At 48.5% G+C, this 22,617-nt stretch overlaps 1 protein-coding gene across 1 annotated transcript; it reads left to right on the top strand.

The window, feature by feature from the left end:
• The first annotated feature begins 2,234 nt into the window (after window positions 1-2,234).
• Window positions 2,235-13,865, top strand: LOC132587311 (C-type lectin domain family 2 member B-like). The gene is made up of 6 exons (XM_060259590.1): window positions 2,235-2,241; window positions 5,328-5,411; window positions 6,897-7,093; window positions 11,359-11,465; window positions 12,682-13,069; window positions 13,230-13,865. Exons 1-5 carry the CDS (start codon window positions 2,235-2,237, stop codon window positions 12,806-12,808), a joined length of 522 nt encoding a protein of 173 aa, XP_060115573.1. The 3' UTR covers window positions 12,809-13,069; window positions 13,230-13,865.
• Window positions 13,866-22,617: the final 8,752 nt, after the last annotated feature.

The raw sequence follows: 22,617 nt of genomic DNA, 5'->3' as shown, positions 1-22,617 counted from the left end.
GCACACGAAAGCTTATACCTTGAATAAAACTCTTCTGGCCTTAAACTTTGTTCAGTTTTTTGAAAGGAATCATAGACAGAAAAGAGGAGTGGGGGGGGCTCTAAACAAAACCTTCCGATTGTACTGAATAGACTGACCGGGGAAAGTTCTTTGGAGCATAAACCTCTGAATGATACAAAGAGAGGCATGCTTGTACCTGGGACACATTTCTCACAGAAATATCGTTCAAAAGGACGGCAACAGATATGTCCGAGAGAACAGAAGTGAGAAACAACTGCGAGAACCAGATTGGGGGAAACCTTGCAAATGGACATACCGTTAATGCTTCAGAGCAAGAGACGCTGTTCTCCGAGGAACGTCCAGTGATACTAGACATTTATGGTAAATTTATTTCCTTCTTAATGAGGAAGATGGTGGTTCTTAAGAAGAGCAATGTAGAGATTTGAGATCGTGGCCTTTTGGTGGACTCCTAGGGGCCTGTATTATTCTCTTTTACGAATAATTTCCATTTTATGATTTCTGAAACAGAAAGCAAACCAGAAGGAAACAAGCAGACACAGTCAGGACTCCTTCATCGCTGCAGATGGTGTTTTGATGAGTGTGTTTATGGATTTGCTTCCTCCCTCTCCTCTTGCTCATCTTCTCCACCATGTTGACATTTCCCAGCCAATCGATGGGGAGCCAAACCCACACATCTTGGAGCCAACGTTCTGTGCAGAGTTGACAGTAGCCTTATGAGTGCACGGCCATCTCTGCAGATTTGTTGCTGGTGACTGGCATTTTTGGGCAGATTTAGTGATAATTCTGCACACCGAGTCAGTACTTTGGCTGCTGCGACCATCTAGCCCTGCTTTAAAGAGGGCAAATGGCTCTTTCAGTGGTACATAAAAGACTAGGGGGAGTGGGGACCAGCACAGGAGAGCTGGTCCAAAGGCCTGTCAGAGACGTCTGTCCTCTGGGCAACCAGTGTAGCCTCCAGGTGGCCTTCAGGGGCATCCCTACCTGGATGCTGGAGCCAGGTCTCCACTCAGGAGGTGCTTCAGCTTGTGGGTCTCATGGAACAGGAAAGCTTGTTCCAGAATCGTAAGCTGTTGGTGCCACGGATTGGTCTTTTGTCTCAACACAAAGGTGCTCTCTTAGAATCAGCAGCTTTTCTGTTATTTTTGTACATAAATGGTTAAGCTGCATCTTCATGAAGTGGTATGTCTGTATGTTTGGCTCTTTTAGCCAAAGAGCTAAAAGAGGGAGGTAAACTGAAATTCAGCAAGAAAGATGTTGTCTATATCGGACTCTCAGTTTTCCTGCTGATCTCAGTTGTGTTCTAAATGTTTACCAGACTGGCAAGTTCTTCAAATCCCTTTTTATTATTTTCTTTCTGTGATGCTGTCATCACAGCTCCCTGTTTGGGAGCTCACACTCTGATTCTTTGGGCTTCCCACCCCCTTGCAGGTCCATGCACTCGCAGCTTCCTCCTTCCAGTGCAGCCCCTCCCACCTGCTCCCTCCATTATTAATTCTCCTCCCAAACAGAAGATCTGCAGATGAAATGACAAGGAACTGGTTTTTGGGTACAGATGACGCATCAGCAGCAGAAGGGTGACATCTCTTTCTTTTTTAGCAGTTTTCAGTATTTTTTTTTGGGGGGGGGGGGGAGAAATCGCTTATAAAATAACTGTCTTCCACAAGTTTTGTGTGTTTGTGTTAAGTGCCATCAAATATCTTCCAACTTATGGCAACCCTCTGAATTAACAACCTCCAAGGTATTCTGTCATCAACAGCCTTGCAGACCGAGGGCCCTTGTGGCTTCCTTGATTGAGTCAATCCATCTCCTGTTAGCTTTCCTCTTTCCCTAGCATTATTGCCTGTTCCAGTGACTCTTTCTTATCATGTGACCAAATCGCAATAGCATCAGTTCCATCGTTTCAGCTACTTGGGAGAGTTCAGCCCAAGGCAACATGAAGACAACTTAAAGGTGCTGCACATTTTGTAGGCCACATATGTTTCAGGGTTTTTCTCACTCAGTCTAATGACAAGAAATTTGCATATTTTGAAGGGGCAGGATTGCACCCCCAAGAGAAAGTTGTGAGTGTTACTCTTTACAACAGTTGGCAGCAGTGTCTGAATGCAAATAGAGGAGGGGTCCCCAGTTACCACAGGGAGAGGGAGTGTACTCTGCACGTGCTTAGCATCCTTTTTTCTTACTACATCAGAAAAATCAGGCTTGATACTGGACAGATGCCAAGTGAGTGCCAGACAAAAGAGTTGTATTCTTCTATGTTGAGCAGTTTGTTACCAGCATGCAGATATTATGAATTATAATATAAAGAATCACAAGAATATGAACATCTGCAAATTCTACTTTCATATGAAAACATCCTGGGCAGAAAAGTGATCAGGGACTGATGAGCCTAAATCCAGCCTGCTGAATGAGGTGCTTTAAAAAAAAAACCTCTTTAAAACAAAACAAAAAGAAACCTTTTAAAAAACCCTAAAAAACAACTTTTGAAACAGAAAACTGCTGGAAAACCTCAAGGATTTCCTCACAGCTTCTGGGAATCTGTGAGGAGCAGTGGGGATCCAGGTGGTGTAGTGGTAAGGATCTAGTGCTTGTTTTTCTCCCCAGCAGCCTCACCTCTTCCTGCAGAAATTAAATATAGCAGTCTTTGAGTATTTCTGGCTGGCAGCTGTAGAGCCATGAGCTAAACAGAGGCAGCCGGCTTGCTGAAGGAAACCCAAAATAGCAATGGAGGGCTGTTCACAATGAGATTCAATACGTCCCAACACAGAGAGGCATTTCAACAAGAGCATGATAAAGCAAGATAACTCATTCCTGACAACCACTTGGCGCCACAGAATAATGAATAATTATCATATGGCAGTATGTGCAGAATAGCCAGGAGATCCTAAGATTGTCTGGCAGCCAGAAGTTCTAGATCTTTAACATTATGCTAGGTAGCGAGCTAGATTTTTTTTAAAGGCAAGAGAGGTTTCAGAGGTGGTTGCCATTGCCTGCCTCTGTGTTACACCCCTGGTATTCCTTGGAGATCTCCTGGTCCGAATGCTAGCCAGGGTTGGCCCTGTTTAGCTAATGAGATCTGATGAGATTGAGCATAGGGCTAGCCTGGGCCATCCAGCTCAGTGTGCCACAGATTCATAGTAATGAAGAGGCTGTCCCGGAACTACATTTAGGGCTACAATTACCATGGGAAATCTCCCTAAGCCAGAGGGATTTGTCTCTTTCTACCCTCGCCAACTACAGCTGGAAGAGTAGAGCACTCTCTTATTTATCTACAACACTTTCATGTGCTTTTCCACTCAGATTCCACAAAGCAGAGGACATAAAAGAAACTTTAAAATATTTGGGCAATTAAAAATACACTTTAAAGTATAAAATAATTAAATTAAAAACACATAACACTAGCAAGAAGGGCCAGTAACTGCTGGTCGGTATTTTTGTTGTTGTTCAGTTGCACAGTCAAGTCCGACTCTTTGCGCCCCCCTGGACAAAGTCATGCCAGGCCCTCCTTTCTTCCACCATCCTCCAAAGTCTGCTCAAATTCGTGTTTGTTACACCAGTAAAACTGTCCTGCCATCTCATCTTCTGCTGTCCCCTTCTTCTTTTGCCTTCTGTCTTTCCCAGCATCAGGGTCTTCTCCAGGGAGTGCTCCCTTCTCATTGGGTGGCCAAAGTATTTGAGCTTCAGCTTCAGCATCTGATCTTCCAGGGAACAGTCAGGGTTGATTTCCCTTAGGACTGACTGATTTGTTCTTCTTGCAGTCCAAGGGACTATACAAAGTCACTATACAGAGGCACAAAATGGCAAACCACATCTGAATGTCTCTTGCCTTGAAAACCACATGGACCAAGTCACGCCAGGCTCTCCTGTCTTCCACCATCCTCCGAAGTCTGCTCAAATTCGTGTTTGTTACATCAGTAACGCTGCCCAGCCATCTCATCTTTTGCTGTCCCCCTCTTCTTTTGCCTTCCATCTTTTCCAGCATCAGGGTCTTCTCCAGGGAGTGCTCCCTTCTCATTGGGTGGCCAAAGTATTTGAGCTTCAGCATCTGAACTTCCAGGGAACATATGCCAGACCAAATGCAAAACTCTTTACAAATGCTTGAAGAAGAAGAAGAAGAAGATATTGGATTTATATCCCGCCCTCCACTCCGAAGAGTCTCAGAGCGGCTCACAATCTCCTTTACCTTCCTCCCTCACAACAGACACCCTGTGAGGTGGGTGGGGCTGGATAGGGCTCTCACAGCAGCTGCCCTTTCAAGGACAACCTCTGCCAGGGCTATGGCTGACCCAAGGCCATGCTAGCAGGTGCAAGTGGAGGAGTGGGGAATCAAACCCGGCTCTCCCAGATAAGAGTCTGCACACTTAACCACTATACCAAACTGGCTTGCAAAATGTCTTTACTCTTGAGTAGATGAGCACTATCGATCACTTCTAGATCCTGCTTCTTGGTGACTGCTGGAGTCAGTTTGGTGTAGTGGTTAAGTGTGCGGACTCTTATCTGGGAGAACCAGGTTCGATTCCCCACTCCTCCACTTGCACCTGCTAGCATGGCCTTGGGTCAGCCATAGCTCTGGCAGAGTTGTCCTTGAAAGGGCAGCTGCTGTGAGAGCCCTCTCAGCCCCACCCACCTCACAGGGTGTCTGTTGTGGGGGAGGAAGGGAAAGGAGATTGTGAGCCGCTCTGAGACTCTTCGGAGTGGAGGGCGGGATATAAATCCAATATCTTCATGTACCTCACAGGGTGTCTGTTGTGGGGGAGGAAGGGAAAGGAGATTGTGAGCCGCTCTGAGACTCTTCAGAGTGGAGGGCGGGATATAAATCCAATATCTTCATCTACCTCACAGGGTGTCTGTTGTGGGGGAGGAAGGGAAAGGAGATTGTGAGCCGCTCTGAGACTCTTCGGAGTGGAGGGCGGGATATAAATCCAATATCTTCATCTACCTCACAGGGTGTCTGTTGTGGGGGGAGGAAGGGAAAGGAGATTGTGAGCCGCTCTGAGACTCTTTGGAGTGGAGGGCGGGATATAAATCCAATATCTTCATCTACCTCACAGGGTGTCTGTTGTGGGGGGAGGAAGGGAAAGGAGATTGTGAGCCGCTCTGAGACTCTTCGGAGTGGAGGGCGGGATATAAATCCAATATCTTCTTCTATCTTCATCTTCCTTTTTTGTTCGTTCCCCTTTCCTTTGGCTGAACTGCTGTTTCTTTTAGGGTTGCCTTTTGGCTTCCTCCCCTCCCCCTCCAGACATGGGGTGTTGGATGGTGCAACACACACATCTTTATGAGGTGATATCTCTCCTTGTCTCTTTCAGGTAATAGCAGTAGATGGAAGCGCAGCACAATCGTACTCTTGGTCCTCCTGGGGATCTCAGTCACAATCAACATTGTGCTGTGGGGTGAGTTCTCCAGTTCCCTTTTTATTGGACTGTTTTGTATTTTATTAGCAGCCCTGTGGCACAGTGGTAAAGCCGCAGTACTGCAGTACTGTGGTCTGAACTCTCACCTCACAACCTGAGTTTGATTCCAGTGGAAGCTGGATTCAGGTAACCAGCCCAAGGTTGACTCGGCCTTCCGTCCTTCCGAGGTCGGTAAAATGAGTCCGCAGCTTGCTGGGGGGAAAGTGTAAAAGACCGGGGAAGGCAAAAGCAAACCACCTGGTAAAAAGTCTGCCGTGAAAACGTTGAGAACATCACTCCAGAGTCAGAAACGACTGGTGCTTGCACAGGGGAGCTTTCCTTTCCCCCTGTAGACAGAGCCCCATGGTGCAGAGTGTTAAAGCTGCAGTACTGCAGTCCTAAACTCTGCTCACGACCCGAGTTCAATCCCCGGTGGAAGCTGGGTTTTCAGGTACTTACTTTACTTTATTCGATTTATAGCCGGCTCGAAGTTGACTCAGCCTTCCATCCTTCTGAGGTTGGTAAAATGAGGACCCAGCTTGCTGGGAGGGAAGCGTAGATGACTGGGGAAGGCAATGGCAAACCACCCCGTAAAAACTCTGCCGTGAAAACGTTGTGAAAGCAACATCACCCCAGAGTCGGTGCTTGCACAGGGGACCTTTCCTTTCCTTTGTATTTTATTGTATTTATTCCATTTGTAGCCCAAATCTGTCACTGAGATGCAGGGCAGATTACAAAATTTAAAGAACATTTAAATCACAGAGCAGCTGCTGTAATGTCATTTCTCTGCCTGCCTCTTCTCTGGACATGGGAGCAGATGGCCTGAAGAAATGACTTTGTGCGTTTCTGAACTAAGTGACAGCGCAGATGCTTTATATGTTTTGAAGCGTTGTGCTTTCATGCTTTTCTGGCAGAAGTGCTGAAGGGAACGTTAAATCCTTTTCACGACCATCGAGTGAATGGTTCTGATTGTCTGTCCTTTGATCACTCTTTTGTTGTTCGGCTTTGAATTTGCTCTTCTGCTGTTGGGAAGCAGAAACGTTGAGAACAAAATGGCCCCGATTCCATTCAACAAATCCTGCTGCAAACCTTGATTGGAAATTACTGTTTAAGGGTGGAAGTTTGACCCTCAGGAGATTCTCTTGCTTGAGCCCCTTTTTGGGAAGGGGCCCTGCTCAGTGGCAGAGCCTCTGCTTGGTGTGCTGAAGGTCCCAGGATCGATGCCCAGCACTTCCTGTTGTGAAAGGACCAGACTAGATAACGGGAAAGGCTTCTGCTTGAGGCCCTGGAGAGCTGCTGCCAGCTTCAGTAGACAAAACTGACTTCAGTGGTTGGATTCAGTATGAGGCAGCTTTGTGTCTGTTTGTATCTCCCTGAAATCCGCTGCTTGGATGAGCCTTGGAAATGGTTTAGTTTCTCCTCACCACCCACTGCAGGGGCTGGGGTTGTCTGTCCAGCATGACATGATTGTCTTTCATTCGTCAGCAAAGCTGCGTCAGATACCTGCTGCCCCCAGCCCACCGGATGCCTCATCGGGCACCAGTCCCTGCCCCCAGCGCTGGCTTATGAATGAAGGACGCTGCTACTTCTTCTCTGAGACTGAGGCAACCTGGAACGCCAGCCGGATCAATTGCTCTTCCCAGGGAGGTTCCCTGCTTGCCATGGAGACTCTGCAGGAGTGGGTGAGAGAGACATTTGGGCTCCAGTTAGCTATGATGCCAGTGTGTTCTTGTCAGAGACATTAGATCAGGGGTCCCCATGGTTGTGTTATGGCGTCCCTCGACACCTTTGCGAAGGGTTTTTAGAAAGTGGGCAGGGCCAGGTGGCGCTTTTGTTCAGCAAGGCTTCTGATTGGCCACCGGAGATCTGATTGGCAGCTTTTTAAAAAACATTGCTTTGGCAGCAGTTGCCACCACAGCACAAGGATCTTCACGGTGTGTGTTGGAAGGTAAGCAGCAGCCATTTTGTAGCTGGCTCGGTCTCCAGTGGCAGACATTTTGTGGCAGCTCCCACCATGATGCCTCAGCATTCCAAAGGTGCTTGCAGGCTCCAAAAGGCTGGAGAACCCTGATGATGGTTAGGAATGGTGAGGTCTTCAGGTGGGTGATGCAGGTGGTACAAGTGATCTTTGCTCTGTGTCTGGTGGAGTGGGCGACTGGGATACAGGCAGCCTGAACAACAGCCAAGCAGCAGCATGGCTGAAGTTGTGTTGCTTCACGGAGGCTGTAACTGAAAGCCCTTAGAATCATACAATCCTAAGGAACCTCCAGGGTCATCTAGTCCAACCCCCTGCACAATGCAGAAAACTCACAAACACCTCCCCCTAAATTCACAGGATCTTCATCACTGTCAGATGGCCATCCAGCCTCTGTTCAATAACCTTCAAGGAAGGAGAGCCCACCACCTCCCGAGGAATCCTAGAGTTGGAGGGGACCTCCAGGGTCATCTGGTCCAACCCCCTGCACAATGCAGGAAACTCACAAATACCTCCACCTAAATTCACAGGATCTTCTTGCTGTCAGATGGCCATCCAGCCTCTGTTTAAAAACCTCCAAGGAAGGAGAGCCCACCACCTCCCGAGGAAGCCTGTTCCATTGAGAAATCACTCTAACGGTCAGGAAGTTCTTCTTAATGTTGACCCGAAAACTCTTTTGATTTAATTTCAACCCATTGGTTCTGGTCTTACCTTCTGGGGCCACAGAAAACAATTCCACACCATCCTCTATAGGACAGCCCTTCAAATACTTGAAGATGGTGGTCCTATCACCTTTCAGCTGCCTCCTCTCCAGGCTAAACATTCCCAGCTCCTTCAACCCTTCCTCATAGGACTTGGTCTCCAGACCCCTCACCATCTTCGTTGCCCTCCTCTGGACCCGTTCCAGCTCGTCTATATCCTTCTTAAAATGTGGTGCCCAAAACTGGACACAATACTCCAGAGGTGAGGTCTTACCAGACCAGAGTAAAGCGATACCATCACTTCACGTGATCTGGACACTATACTTCTGTTGATACAACCCAGAATTGCATTTGCCTTTTTAGCCACCGCATCACACTGTTGACTCATGTTCAGCGCATGATCCACTAAGACCCCTAGATCATTTTTGCACATACTACTGCTAAGACGAGTCTCTCCCATCCTATAACCATGCTGTCATGAGCCCTGACGAAGGGGAGCTGGAAGGATTAACAGAGCAGGAAGAGTTGCCTGCCATGAGCCCTGACGAAGGGGAGCTGGAAGGATTAACAGAGCAGGAAGAGTTGCCTGCCAGCCGAATGTCCAGTATCTCACCCATCAGTCGTTCTCCCCACATTCCAGGCACCAGCCGGCTGTTAACAATCAATCTCCTCCAGACTCTCCCCCTCCCATCTCAAGAGTTCGGAGCCGGCTCCGGAAGGCACTTTCAGAGCAAAGGCATGAGGCACACCGGTGCTTCAGATCTCTCAGCTCTGAGTTCTAGAAGAGTCATGGCCACCCAGGGAGCAGGCTGATTGAGGCTTTTATAAAACACATCCAGGACTTGGCAACCTTGTAGAAGCAAAGTAAAACAAAGAAGGGAAAGAAACTTAACCCAAAAACTGGAGTAAGAAACCTAAAAGGTTAATATGCAATTAAAGGGCCAAACATTAAAGAAAAAGTGTAAAAAAATCATAAATTAACATACATGTATTTATTGTAGAAAGCTAAAACCATTTAAGGGCCCATCATAAGCCTCTATCCTATGTACAATCATAAAACCACAATGGGAACCCACTGAACTTGACCTGACGCGTTTCGACCTAGATTGGTCTTCTTCAGAGGTCAGAAAGATAAGTACACATATTGGCTCAGAATACAGAACAAAATAAAACAATGGAACAAGGAAATTTAGTGAAGTGACAAAGGCTTAGAGATATTCTTGAGGCCTCTTGTTCTATAGCCTTAAGTCTTAATCAAGGGCATACCTATAGCATTCAGTGTTTCGTTGTATGCCACATGGTCCAAAATTGATCAAGTAAAGTCAGAGCCTATGTGCCAAGAGTTATGGCCACCCAGGGAGCAGGCTGATTGAGGCTCCCATATAACTCACACCCAGGACTTGGCGACCTTGTGGAAGCAACAAGTTGATCTTCTGGCTTGCATCCACACTCCTTCCTGATTCCAAATCCTGACCTGCATGAATTCCTTGGCACCCTGACCCTTTGGCTTTTGGACACTGACTTCTGATTCCGGTTTGCGATTTTGCTTTGGTGATTTGGCTCCTGTTAGACTTCCTGGACTTTGACCTCAGTCTGGCTTTGGATTCCCGCCTGCCTGCGCCCTGAGAACGTGATACATGCACTGGATTTTTCCTACCTACGGTAAATGCAGAACTTTACATTTATCCCTGTTAAAATTCAGCTTTCTTCGGAAACCTTCCTGTGGGCTGCAGCTTGGCAGACTGCAATCAAAGCAAAGCCCTTGGCCGGTGAGTGGCCAGCCAGCGTTTCCGAAGCAGCCCAAGAGTTAAACAGTGTAGCCAATAAAGCTGTGCTAATCTGTCCCATGCAAGGGAATGCCAGCAGAGACGGGTGAAGCGGAGCTTTGGGGAAGAGCTCAGAAGCTACAGCACCACATTCGTGATAAGACAGTGGGGCTGACTGTTCGTGTTTCTATTGGTGTTGAGCACAGAATCACGTCTCGGGTCTGGTTTTGACGCATAATTCCCTTAGGAACATTTGCAGCCCTGCAGGTTAGAGGCCGCCACTTCCTCTTTTACATCTTTGAATGAGTGGACCATACACTGAACATGAGTCAGCTCAGCAGTGTGATGCAGTAGCTAAAAAGGCCAATGCAATTTTGGCCTGTATCAACAGAAGTATAGCGTCCAGATCACGTGAAGTGATGGTAGCGCTTAACTCTGCCGCTCTGGTTAGACCTGAAGTCAGTGCCAGCTCTTGGGCAAATAGTGCCCTAGGCAGATGCCCCTCACTGGTGCCCCCCCCAGGTGTGCTTCGCTCGCCCCTCCCGCTGCCGCACTCTGCTCCCCCACCCACGGCCACAACTAAAACAGCCCTACCAGCTTTTCGCAGCCTGCGCATTTAATTAAACACACAGGCGTGGACTGCAAGAAGCCAGTAAGGCTGTTTTAGCAGCAGCGAGTGGGGGGGGGGGGGAGCGAGCAGAGTGCACTGGTGGGCTGGAGGAGGCTGGCAGTGGCAGCGGGGGGGGGGGGGGCAAACTAGGCAGTTGCCTTGAGCACCGGAGAGGGGAGCCCAATTCGGTGCCCCCGCCTCTTGGTGCCGTAGGCAACCACCCAGTTTGCCTAGTGGGCGAGGCAACCCTGCATGGAGTACTGTGTTCAGTTTGGGGCACTTTGAAGTTTAAATTTGAAGGTTCAGTTTGAAGTTTAAGTAGGATATAGATAAGCTGGAATGGGTCCAGAGGAGGGCGAGGAAGATGGTGGGGGGTCTGGAGACTGAGTCCTGTGAGGAAAGGTTGAAGGAGCTGGGGATGTTTAGCCTGGAGAGGAGGCGGCTGAGAGGTGATAGGATCACCATCTTCAAATCCTTGAAGGGCTGTCCTATAGAGGATGGTGTGGAATTGTCTTCTGTGGCCCCGGAAGGTCGGACCAGAACCACTGGGTTGAAATTAAATCAGAAGAGTTTCCAGTTCAACATTAGGAAGAACTTCCTGACCGTTAGAGCAGTTCCTCAGTGGAACAGGCTTCCTTTGGAGATGGTGGGTTCTCCTTCCTTTGAGATTTTTAAACAGAAGCAGCAATGCTGATTCTATGAATTAAAAGGGAAAAAAAAAACCTCTGGGAAATACTGCTTACTATTAAGCCTGAAGATTTGTCACAAAAGATTCTAAGGTGTCTAATAAATCAAAGAATCAACAGTTCATTACAGACATCCCCAGTAAGGACTCATAAATCAGAACGTGCTCATAGATTTATTTTAAAGGATGCATATTCTTTGTTTTTCAAAGGATTTTGTAAGTCAGTCTAAAAGAGCGAGGTATTATTGGATCGGCCTCCGGAGGACAGTAGAAGGGGAACTTTGGAAATGGTCAGATGGGTCCGTCTTCAGCAACTGGTGAGTGTGTATCAAGGGTTGCCAAGTCCAATTCAAGAAATATCTGGGGACTTTGGGGGTGGAGCCAGGAGACATTGGGGGTGGAGCCAGAGCGAGGTTGTGACAAGCACAACTGAACTCCAGAGGGAATTCTGGCCATCACATTTAAAGGGACCACACACCTTTTAAATGCCTTCCCTCCATTGGAAATAATGAAGGATAAGGGCACCTTCTTCGGGAGCTCATAGAATTGGATCCTCTGGTCCAAACCTTATGAAACGTGGAGGATGTTTTGAGGAGAGGCACTGGATGCTATGCTGAAAATTTGGTGCCCCTACCTCCAAAAACAGCCCCCACAAGAGCCACAGGTACCCATTAATCAATTCTCCATTATACCCTATGGGAATGGGTCTCCATAGGGAATAATGGAGCCCCCAGCAGACATTCCCCTCCCCCCTGCTTTCTGATGACCTTGAAGTGGGGAAAGAGCCTCCAAACTGGGGGATCCCCTGCCCCCACCTGGGGATTGGCAACCCTATCTCTCGTTCTGATATTTGAGCCCAGTGACCTGAGCAGGTTGGGGTGTGACTTTGTTCTCAAAGGGAATGGTTTCAAAATGAAAGTGTACCTAGGACTTCTTCCTAGCTGAGATGTGATCAAGAGGGGACCCACATCGAAAAATTGGCAGATTGCTTTTGCTTTTCCTGAAGGTGGTTGCAGAAATGGAATTGATTCTGCTTTTGCAGCCATCGCTCTTGGAAGAGTCCTAATCGGTGGCCTTTGACCACCAAGGGTGGCTGCAAAAGTTAGACCTACAGAGACTTGCAGAGGGAAAAATCCTGTTCCCCCCCCACACACTTTTTTTCTCCCTTACCTCAGCCCACTAGGCTTTCTGCCTTCTTTCCTGCTTTCCCTTCACCTTGGAATACCCTCTCCATCTCTTCCTCCCATTGTTTACCTTCATTTTAGATTGTTTTGACAACTATTAAGGCCAGCCCCAATTTTCCTTTTCCTCGTCACTTTTTAAGTGTGTGTTGGTGGTGTTTCTATTGTTTATGGGGGATTTTAGTACAACAGATTTTCATATTTTTCTGCAAGCCCCTGGGCTTTTTCCTGCTTTCCAGAAATATCTCCCCAATCCACATCTGTGGCCCCATTGTGCAGAATTTTTTATCTGTATGCTGGGACCAAGTGTGGAATTTGCACACTGGCTCTTCCTGTGGGGTGACTGTTGCAGGTTTTCCGTTGGAGGGGAAGGATTTTGCGCTTACCTGAGCAAAGATGAGGTCAGCTCAACATGGTGTAACAATCTCCGATACTGGATCTGCAGCAAGCATCTACATGGGGACACAAGGACATACTGAGTCTGGGTGGAGGAATCCATTTTCAATGCAGAACGAGGTATAAATAATCTGTAAGCTAAATAAATTAGAGATACGGTAGCTGAGAATTTAGAGATTCCTCACCTCAGGCATTTGTTTTCATCAATATTCTCATCTGCAGTTTATTACCGGAAGCTTGAATTATTGGAATAAAACAATAGGATAAAGGTTTTTATACACTTTGTGTGGCATCGGCCCTCCAAATGAGATGTAAAGATAGTTGATGAAGAGCTCAAAGAGCTTGTGGTTTAAAATGTTGTCTTGTATTATGTATGCTGAACTTTGTCGTTAGCCGCCTGAGCCTGCTCCGGCGGGATATAAATAAAAGGTATTATTATTATTGTTATTGTTATTATTATTATTATTATTATTATTATTATTATTATTAAAGGCTGAAGTGTAGGCTGGTATGTGCTGAGAACTTTGAGTTATCCCAGGGTGTGGAAAGTTAGCTATTGCCGAAAGCTCTTCTCTCCACTGGTGCCCAGATGTTGGCCCCTGCGGTTTTCTGCCCTGACGAAGGTTGCGTTTCAAAAGGTTTTCCTTTGAAAGCCTGAAAGGAAAGATCAATGCCTATTATCAACAGTGATTTTGATGTGTTGTGTTGTTTATGATGTCTGTGGATGTACGTTGGCCAGAGATATTGAAACTGCAGAGTATCGGAGTTCAGGATAAAAAAAAGGGTTTTTTTGCTATTAACATTTGCTGTATTAAGAGGCCTGTAGTCATGTGATGAAACATTCCTTTTTAATTATTTTAAGGATGTTATAAAATATTTATTTTTGTATTCTAAGGACAAGGAAGCTATTTTATGTGTGGGTTTTTTGTTTGTACCATATCTTCTTGGTGTTGTAACATCTGGTATGTGATTATATTTCATTTTGCTTATGTCTTTGAATGCCAGCCTAAGAAGCAGGGAGAGTTTCTAGACTGACTAGGGTTGTGTTGATATGAGTTAAATCAGAAGACTGTTGATTTATTTTGTATTTTTAAAAAATTGTGAATAGCAAACATATCAATAAATGCAAAATGGCCCTTTCTTCTGTCTACATGTTCATAAAGTATGACCAATAATTGTTTATTTACTTCATTTATAGTCCATTTTTCTCACTGAGTGAGATGGCGTTTTATAAAAAAGAAACTATGCTAGAACATTCCTAACCATCTTGAAATTAACTATCGCTAAAGGAAGAGGCAAGTCAGAACTTTGCCTAAGAATGAACCCAAATAGTGTTGATAGATGTTCATTTTTTTTTAAAATGCATGTGTTTAAAGACAATCATTAAAGAAATTCACGATCATTTTTTATTAAATATCACACTGGAATAGTGAGGAGTAAATACAGGCTAACAGCTTGGGAAAGTTTCAGATGAGGTTCCCACAGCTTCTTCAGTGTCTCTCTTGGGCATTCTGTCTTGAATTGAGGCCTCTTCCCCTCTGAATCTACGGAAGGATGGCCAGACACGATCAAATGAGCAGATTCCTTAGCAGTTTCAAATCCATGCCTGATTGTGGATTAATGATGTTAAATTGGGCCTCCCTGGGTTGTCTTGGCGCAGCCCCTCTCTTCCTTCCAGACTGTCTTGCCTCCAGGGCTCCTTTCGGGGATTCTAGTCTTCTGCCCTTGGAAGATGGGCAGAGTGGAAACATTTTCTAGAACAATCCTAAGCACGTCCACTCAGGAAAGTGTGGTCGCTTGGGATTGCAGAGAGAGCCTGCAGAGCAGGGGTCTTCAACGTCTTTGAGCCTGCGGTGGGCATGTTTGGAATTCTGACATGGGCAGGGTGGGCGCAGGCACTCAGTGGCTGCTGCAGGGGGCAGCGCCAGCCATGAAATGATTGCCACGGTGTAATGCAGTGCAGATCCTTGGGCAGTGGTAGCAGCTGCTGCCAAAACGACATTAAAAAAAAATTGCACAGGCAATCCAGTCTAAGTCAAGTGGAAGATTTTTCTGGGCAAAAGCCCTGCTTGGCCCCGCCTACTTCCTAACAACTCTTGATGGGTTGACAACTCCCCTGGGCACCATGTTGGGGAAGCCAGCTCCAGAGGAAGACTAATGGCTCTGGGTCTCGACCTCACCCTTTCCTTCCTTGCTGTGGGGCATGACTGGGGACCCACGAACAGCCTCGCTTTGCTGTCCAAAGAAAGACCCGCCCTCCACTCCCCCCTCCCGAGGGTCTCCAAGACTGCCTCCCTCCCCCATGGTGTCCACCTCATTCTACCTGCAACAAGCCTACAGTGGGGCCCGGGTGGGGCCAGGCCACTCAGTTCAATGGGAAAATTTCCAAAAGAAGATAGAACTGTAATTTGGTACTTGCTTTCAGCTGCTAGGACATTATATGTGCAGTTGTGGAAGCAAGAAAAATACCAGAGAAATGGGATTGGATTATAAAAGTTATGACATGGAGTGAAACGGACGAATTAACAAGACTATTAAGAGACTATGATTTAGAAATTTTTAAGAAGGAGTGGAAAAAATTTAGAAGATAATGTGGGAAAAGAGTGGGAAATAAAAGGACATTGGACAATTTTTGATAATGATTAAGTTTTAGAAAGAAGAATATAAAATTTTGTTTTAATAGTTAAGGGTACCTTTAAATATTAGCATTTTAAATAAATAACACCAGCGGGGGTCAAGTAACGGGGGGAGGGGTGGGTAGAAAGTAATATATGGGATAGATAAAAGAAGTTATTAAAGATGTAAGAAACAGATTTATTACCATATGTTACCAATAAAATGGTTTTAAACAGAATAGCTGTTTAAATTAAGAAGAAAGAAGATGATATTGGATTTATATCCCGCCCTCCACTCCGAAGAGTCTCAGAGCGGCTCACAATCTCCTTTTCCTTCCTCCCCCACAACAGACACCCTGTGAGGTAGATGAAGGTATTGGATTTATATCCCGCCCTCCACTCCAAAGAGTCTCAGAGCGGCTCACAATCTCCTTTCCCTTCCTCCCCCACAACAGACACCCTGTGAGGTGGATGGGGCTGAAGAGGGCTCTCACAGCAGCTGCCCTTTCAAGGACAACCTCTGCCAGAGCTATGGCTGACCCAAGGCCATGCTAGCAGGTGCAAGTGGAGGAGTGGGGCACCAAACCCGGTTCTCCCAGATAAGAGTCCGCACACTTAACCACTACACCAAACTGGCTCTCTATATTAAGTAAACATAGTGGGGGGTTTTCCTCACTTTGTGAGATTGCATCTCATAGAAAAGAGCATGCTACAACATTCCTAACCATCTTGAAAGAAAGCGACTATCACTAAAAGGAGAAGCAAGTCAGAACTCCGTATAAGAATGAACCCAAATATGTTATTTCTTTTTTTAAAAAATGGTAGCTATATATGGGTTATACAACCATTAAAGAAATTCACCAGCATTTATTTATTTATACACACACACACACCACATTCAATGTTCCCTCTAAGCTGCAGACTCGTGAGCAAATTTCTACTTTGTGAGCTACTGGCATTAAAGTTGTGAGCTATTGCATAAATTATTTTGCTCTGGGGCCATCCTTCCTGAGCTAAGACAAAAATGGGCGAGCTGGAGGCTAAAAATCTGTGAGCTAGCTCACGCTAACTCAGCTTAGAGGGAACACTGATCACATTGGAATAGTGAGGACATTAGTACAGGCTAATAACCCAGGAAAGCTTCAAATCTCAGAGGACGTTTCCATGAGTTTTGTTCCCAACATCTTCAGTGGCTTTCTTGGGTGTTCTGTCTTAAACGGAGAGCTTTCCAGTGTGAGTTATGACTTCTTCCCCTCTGACTGAATCTACAAAAGGGTGGCCAAAGAGTGTCAAATGAGGAGATTCCCTAAGCAGCTTTCAAACCCAAGGCTGGTTGTGTTTTAATGATGTTAGATTTGGCTTTCTGTGGAGATTCTGAAGCCAAAGGAATGGGGAGGGATTGTTTCAGAATAACGTGTGTCAGAGCTTTTTATGCAGAAAAAGCCCAGCAGGAACTTATTTGCATACTAGGCCACACCCGATGTCACCATTGATTCACACAGGGCTTTTTGGGTCAGCCATAGTGGTAAGTGTGCAGACTCTTATCTGGGAGAACCGGGTTTGATTCCCCACTCCTCCCCTTGCAGCTGCTGGAATGGCCTTGGGTCAGCCATAGTGGTTAAGTGAGCGGACTCTTATCTGGGAGAACCGGGTTTGATTCCCCACTCCTCCACTTGCAGCTGCTGGAATGGCCTTGGGTCAGCCAAAGTGGTTAAGTGTGCGGACTCTTATCTGGGAGAACCGGGTCTAGATTCCCCCCTCCTCCACTTGCAGCTGCTGGAATGGCCTTGGGTCAGCCAAAGTGGTTAAGTGTGCGGACTCTTATCTGGGAGAACCGGGTCTGATTCCCCACTCCTCCACTTGCAGCTGCTGGAATGGCCTTGGGTCAGCCATAGTGGTTAAGTGAGTGGACTCTTATCTGGGAGAACCAGGTTTGATTCCCCACTCCTCCACTTGCACCTGCTGGAATGGCCTTGGGTCAGCCATAGTGGTTAAGTGAGCGGACTCTTATCTGGGAGAACTGGGTTTGATTCCCCACTCCTCCACTTGCAGCTGCTGGAATGGCCTTGGGTCAGCCATAGTGGTTAAGTGAGCGGACTCTTATCTGAGAGAACCGGGTTTGATTCCCCCCTCCTCCACTTGCAGCTGCTGGAATGGCCCTGGGTCAGCCAGAACTCTGGGAGAGGTTGTCCTTGAAAGGGCAGTTTCTGGGGGAGCTCTCTCAGCCCCACCCACCTCACATGGTGTCTGTTGTGGGGGAGGAAGGGAAAGGAGATTCTAGGACGCTCTGAGACTGAGATTCAGAGTATAGGGCGGGATATAAATCCAGTATCATCATCATCTTCTTCTTCCGTATTTTGGTACTTTTTGAATGTGCGTGGGTGGGTGTGAGCGCGCTGGGAAGTCATGGCGACTTCTGGGGCCGTGGAGGACATTCAGCGAAGCGGCTTGCCATCGCCTTCCTTTGCATGGGGCCCTGGGATTCCTTGGACGTCTCGCCTGCAAGGCCTTGCCTGCGTGGGCCCGGCTTAGCGTCCGAGATCGGGCTTGCCACTGGCGAGATTGCTTGAGCGCAGCCTGCCCAGAAGGGGGCTCCTCCCGGCCCGGGAGAGGAAAGGGCGCCCCTGGACCTCTGCCGCTGCTTCGGAACCAGCCAGGCTCCCTCTCCACTCCGGGGAAGAGGTCCCAGACGACCTGCTCTTTCGCGGCGGCTGCAAAAGGTGGCAGCGGAAGCCCAGAAAACGGCGGGCCTTAAAGGGAAGCGCCCCCCGCGCCCGGGACTCGAGGCGGGCGCGGCTTCAGACCAACGACCTCTCCGGAGCCCGCTTTGCTGCTTTTCCTTTCCGGGCAGCCCCTTGGCCCCGGGCCGCTCCCTCGTTTCTCCACGACCCTCAGCCGGAGATTGCCAGGCACAGCGGAGGAGAGGGGCCTGGGGAAGGGGGAGAGACTCACACCCCCCCCCCCCCGCCGCAACATCCCCGGGCCCAGGAAGGGGAGGGGAGCCGGGGCCGTCCTAAACTGACCGGACCAGCTGGGGGGAACAGGAGAAGGGCTGCTGCTGCTGCGGGGCCACGACGGCGAGAGGCGAGCCAGGCTTGCAAAGGCGGCCGGGTCTGTGTCTTGCCCTATTCGGGGCTCGCCCCCCAGGCTTCGGGTAAGTCCGCGGCTCTGCCCCGCCGCTGCGAGGGAGGGCGGCTTGAAGGCGGCAGCGGGAGCTGGACAGTTGCTGCATCGCGCATTTGGCTGCTGAACCAAGCAGGCGTCCAGGGGCTCCTTTCAGACCAGCCCATTTTGATTCCGACGTCAGCTTTCCGGCGCTCTCTTAAGCGCTCTTCGTCAGACGAGGGATCCGGCCCAGTGAGCAGAGCCGCACAGAGCCGATTGGGGAGGGACCGTGGCTCAGTGGTGGAGCCTCTGCTTGGCAAGCAGAAGGCCCCAGGTTCAATCCCCAGCATTTCCAACTAAAAAGGGTCCAGGCAAATAGGCGTATTCTTCAATTTGTCCTGTTGCTTCAGACCCCACCCCCCCCCCCCGGCTGCAGCTCTCTCCTTGTTGTCGCTTCCCCCAACCCCCTCCCCTCCCCCTGCCCAGCAGCCTCCCGCCCCTCCCCGGTGGCTCCAGTGACAAGAAGGGGGGGGGCTTGCCCTCCTTAAGTCAGGGGCAGAGAGAGGGCTACTTCGGCCATCAGAAAAATCAGGCTTCATACGGAACAGATTCCAAGTGAGTGGCAGACAAAAGAGTTGCGTTCTTCTGGTGTCTTGCTGCCCGAAGCTCCGAGCCACCCCGACGCCTCCGCGCCTCTCCAGCCCTAAATCCGCGGGATCGCAGGAGGATCCCCGCCCCACCGACGGGCTGCAAGCAGGCGCCCCCCCCCCCCCGGACAGGAAAGTTGCCACTCCCACAGAGTTGCCATCCTCCAGGTGGTAGCTGGAGATCTCCCGCTATTCCCACTGATCTCCAGGGCACAGAGATCAGCCCCCCTGGAGAAAATGGCCCCACTTTGGAAGGTGGACTTTTCGGCAATATGCCCCGAACCCTACCATCCTCAGCCTCCGTCCCCCAAATCTCCAGGGATTTCCCGACCCGGAGTTGGCAGCTCCTTACATGAACATCTGAAGCTGCCTTCTACTGAATCAGACCCTGGGTCCATCAAGGTCAGTATTGTCTTCTCAGACTGGCAGCGGCTCTCCAGGGTCTCAAGCTGAGGTTTTTCACGCCTCTTTGCCTGGACCCTTTTGAGTTGGAGATGCCGGGGATTGGACCTGGGACCTTCTGCTTCCCAAGCAGATGCTCTACCAGTGAGCCACCCGTTCTGGCTTTCCCAGGCAAGCCACGGGACTGTGGGGAGAGGCTGCCCTAGCGGCTGTCTCCCCCCTCCCCCCCCCCCGCTCCCCGGGGCTACGTCTCCTCCTCCCGGACCCTTCCCCCCTCCGATCGCCCTCCCTCCGCCGCCCAAGGCTCACTCGGTCTTCGGCTGCCTTCCAGGCCCGGAGAGCTCGTCCTGCACACGAGAGTCCAGCGCCGCCGTCCTTTGCACGCGCACCGGCTCGGAAGCTCAGCAGCCCGGAATGCTTCGATCCGCTCTGGAGAGGAGCCCGAGGACTCCGCCCTCCATGAAGCGGGTTCGCCAATCCGGAGCTGAGTCGGAGGCGGGGAGGAGAGAAAGCACGCTCTCATGGCCTTAGATCCAAGCGGGCAGCCGCGCCCGCGTCGGTCTGAAGCAGTTGAACAAAGCAGGAGTCAAGTGGCACCTTTCAGACCAACTTAGTCTTATTCAGAACATCAGCCTTCGTGTGCTCTCTAAGCACACTTCATCAGAAGAGGAATCTGGAACAGTGAGCAGAGCCACGCGTGGCTGGTAGGCAGTGGCCCAGAATGCAAAATGGTACAAGTTTAAGATCCAATGACAGAATAGTGAAATTAACAAATTGAGCAAACCTTTGATCTGGGTGGCATGAGTATGTGAAGGCAAGAAAACAGTAATATGTCAAAATGTGAGAATGTCTGTCAATTACTCTTATCATTTATTTATTTACTTTAGATTTCTATGCCGCCCACTCCATGAGCGGACTCCTAAGCTTCTGAGAAAATAATGCCCTCTTTTTGACCCAGGCTTATATAATAGAATGATTGACAGTGTCAAGCATGCATATTTCTAACTGCCATGATGGGTTCTTAGCCTCTGGTATTCCCAGCCCCCCTTCTTCCTTCTGCATTTGGGCAAACAGTAAATCTATCTAGCCCAAGGATGTTTACGCCTCAGCCTGGCCGGTTAAGCTGTGAGGTGCCTCTCCCCGAGATTCACACAGACAGTCCTTATCAGACCACCGAGAAGTGTGAGTAAGGGAGATGTTTTTAATAACCTACATTCCTTAGTAATAGAAGAGATACTGTGTAGTAACCTTTGAACCTGTGACTCAAATTGCATCTGCATACTATCCTTTGAAGTATTTCTATATAGTAACTATGTAACCATGTCATTACTTCCAAGGATTCTGTCCTTGGTAAAGCTTCAGAGTTCCTACAATAAAGCAACTTTTGATTTAACAACAAAAGACTATTTATTGAGAAATATCGATGCTTGACAGACAGACATTCTCACATTTTGACATATTACTGTTTTATTGCTTTCACATACTCATTTTATTTATTTATTTATTTGATTTATATCCCGCCCTACCCCACTGAAGCGGGCTCAGGGCGGCTCACAGCATAAAAGTTCTAACAATAAAATTCAGAATTAAAATACAATAATAAATTACATAGTTTAAACATTAGTATCCATATCAGTGTGCTATCTATAGACTTCCTTCAGTATTTCAGTGTTTCGGTGCCGGTCAGTTATAAGCCAACCGGAAGAGGACTGTCTTACAGGCCCTGCGGAACTGTCCAATATCCCGCAGGGCCCTGACCTCTTCCGGTAATTGGTTCCACCAGCAAGGGGCTGTGATTGAGAAGGCCCTGTCCCTGGTTGATTTCAACCGGGCCTCCTTTGGCCCGGGGATTACAAGCAGATTTCGAGAGCTAGATTGCAGCACTCTCTGGGGTTCATATGGGAAGAGACGGTCCCTAAGGTAGGCAGGTCCTAGGCCATATAGGGCTTTAAAGGTAATAACCAGCACCTTGTAGCGGACTCGGTATATTATTGGCAGCCAGTGCAGTCCCCGGAGGTCCAGCTGAATGTGCTCCCGTCTAGGGAGCCCTAATAACAGCCAAGCGGCGGCGTTCTGCACTAGCTGCAACTTCATGCCATCCTGATCAAAGGTTTGCATAATTTGTTAATTTTACTATTCTCTCATTGGCCTGCTGTGCTCCACCCCATGGCGGGAAACCCAGAGGTCTCCATGTGAATGCGCCAGGGCCAACGCAGCCCCGCCTGGCATCAGGGAGCCCAGAGGTCACTGCTTGAACACAGCAACCCTGCAGATGGGAAACGCCATAGGTTTTACACCCTGCTTATCTTTTAAGTCTGTATTTGCCATTAAATGCCAACAATGCCATTCAAATCTCTGCATAGGGCAAATAGGTCAAACCCTATGCCAAAGGATAACTGGGCACAAACATATCAGCAGGAATCACAAAACTGAATGCTTCAATTTTCCAAGATCGTCAATGAGTGACCTCAAAGTAGCTGTTTTATTACAAAGGAACTACAGGAACAGTCTAGAAAGGGAGACTGCTCAGTTGCAAGATCTTCTTCGTGGTCTCTGTGCAGTCCCACACATGGGTCTTGCCGCAGGCAATGAATCCATTCCTCGGAGTTCCAATAGCTCGCCTATAGCGCTTTTGGCGCGCTCCCCTCCCGCCCTGGGGAGCAGGCAGCGACCGCGCATGCCTGGAGCGGGGGGGGGAGCGCCCATTCCACTCAGTTTCTTCCTTTCCGCCGCCCGGACAACACCTTCCTCGCTGCGCTCTTCCTTAGCTCGTCTCTCCTCAGCTCATCTCATCTCTACTTTGACTGGTATCGTTCTCTCTTCCCCCGTTTCGTCCTAAAAAAACAAAAAAAAAAAAAAAAAAAAAAACCGTTTCTGCGCTTTTCTTCTCTTTTTCCTACCCGTCCCTTCCCTCCCTTCCCCCCACCGTCCGGGTCGTATGGAAGGGAAGGTTACTTTCAAAAAGTGTAGGCACTGTGGGGCTAAAATTCCCACCACAGACGGCCACAGTCACTGCCTTTTTTGCCTCGGGGAAGGCCATCGAGTCGACGCTTGCCCGCATTGTGCGAACTTCGGCAAGCAGGCACGCAAAAACCGCGCCGCACGACTACAGGCTTTCCTCTT

Source organism: Heteronotia binoei, chromosome 18, assembly GCF_032191835.1.
Source record: "Heteronotia binoei isolate CCM8104 ecotype False Entrance Well chromosome 18, APGP_CSIRO_Hbin_v1, whole genome shotgun sequence".
Classification (NCBI taxonomy): Eukaryota; Metazoa; Chordata; class Lepidosauria; order Squamata; family Gekkonidae; genus Heteronotia; species Heteronotia binoei.
The sequence above is the reverse complement of the archived record's forward strand: the minus strand, read 5'-3'. Positions and strand labels throughout refer to the sequence as shown.

What these genes read in the sequence shown, in the direction of transcription:
- LOC132587311 (XM_060259590.1), top strand. An exon ending in TGGAGACTCTGCAGGAGTGG is followed by an intron (nt 7,094 to 11,358) that starts GTGAGAGAGACA and finishes TGTTTTTCAAAG; the next exon opens with GATTTTGTAAGTCAGTCTAA. An exon ending in GGGTCCGTCTTCAGCAACTG is followed by an intron (nt 11,466 to 12,681) that starts GTGAGTGTGTAT and finishes TGACTGTTGCAG; the next exon opens with GTTTTCCGTTGGAGGGGAAG.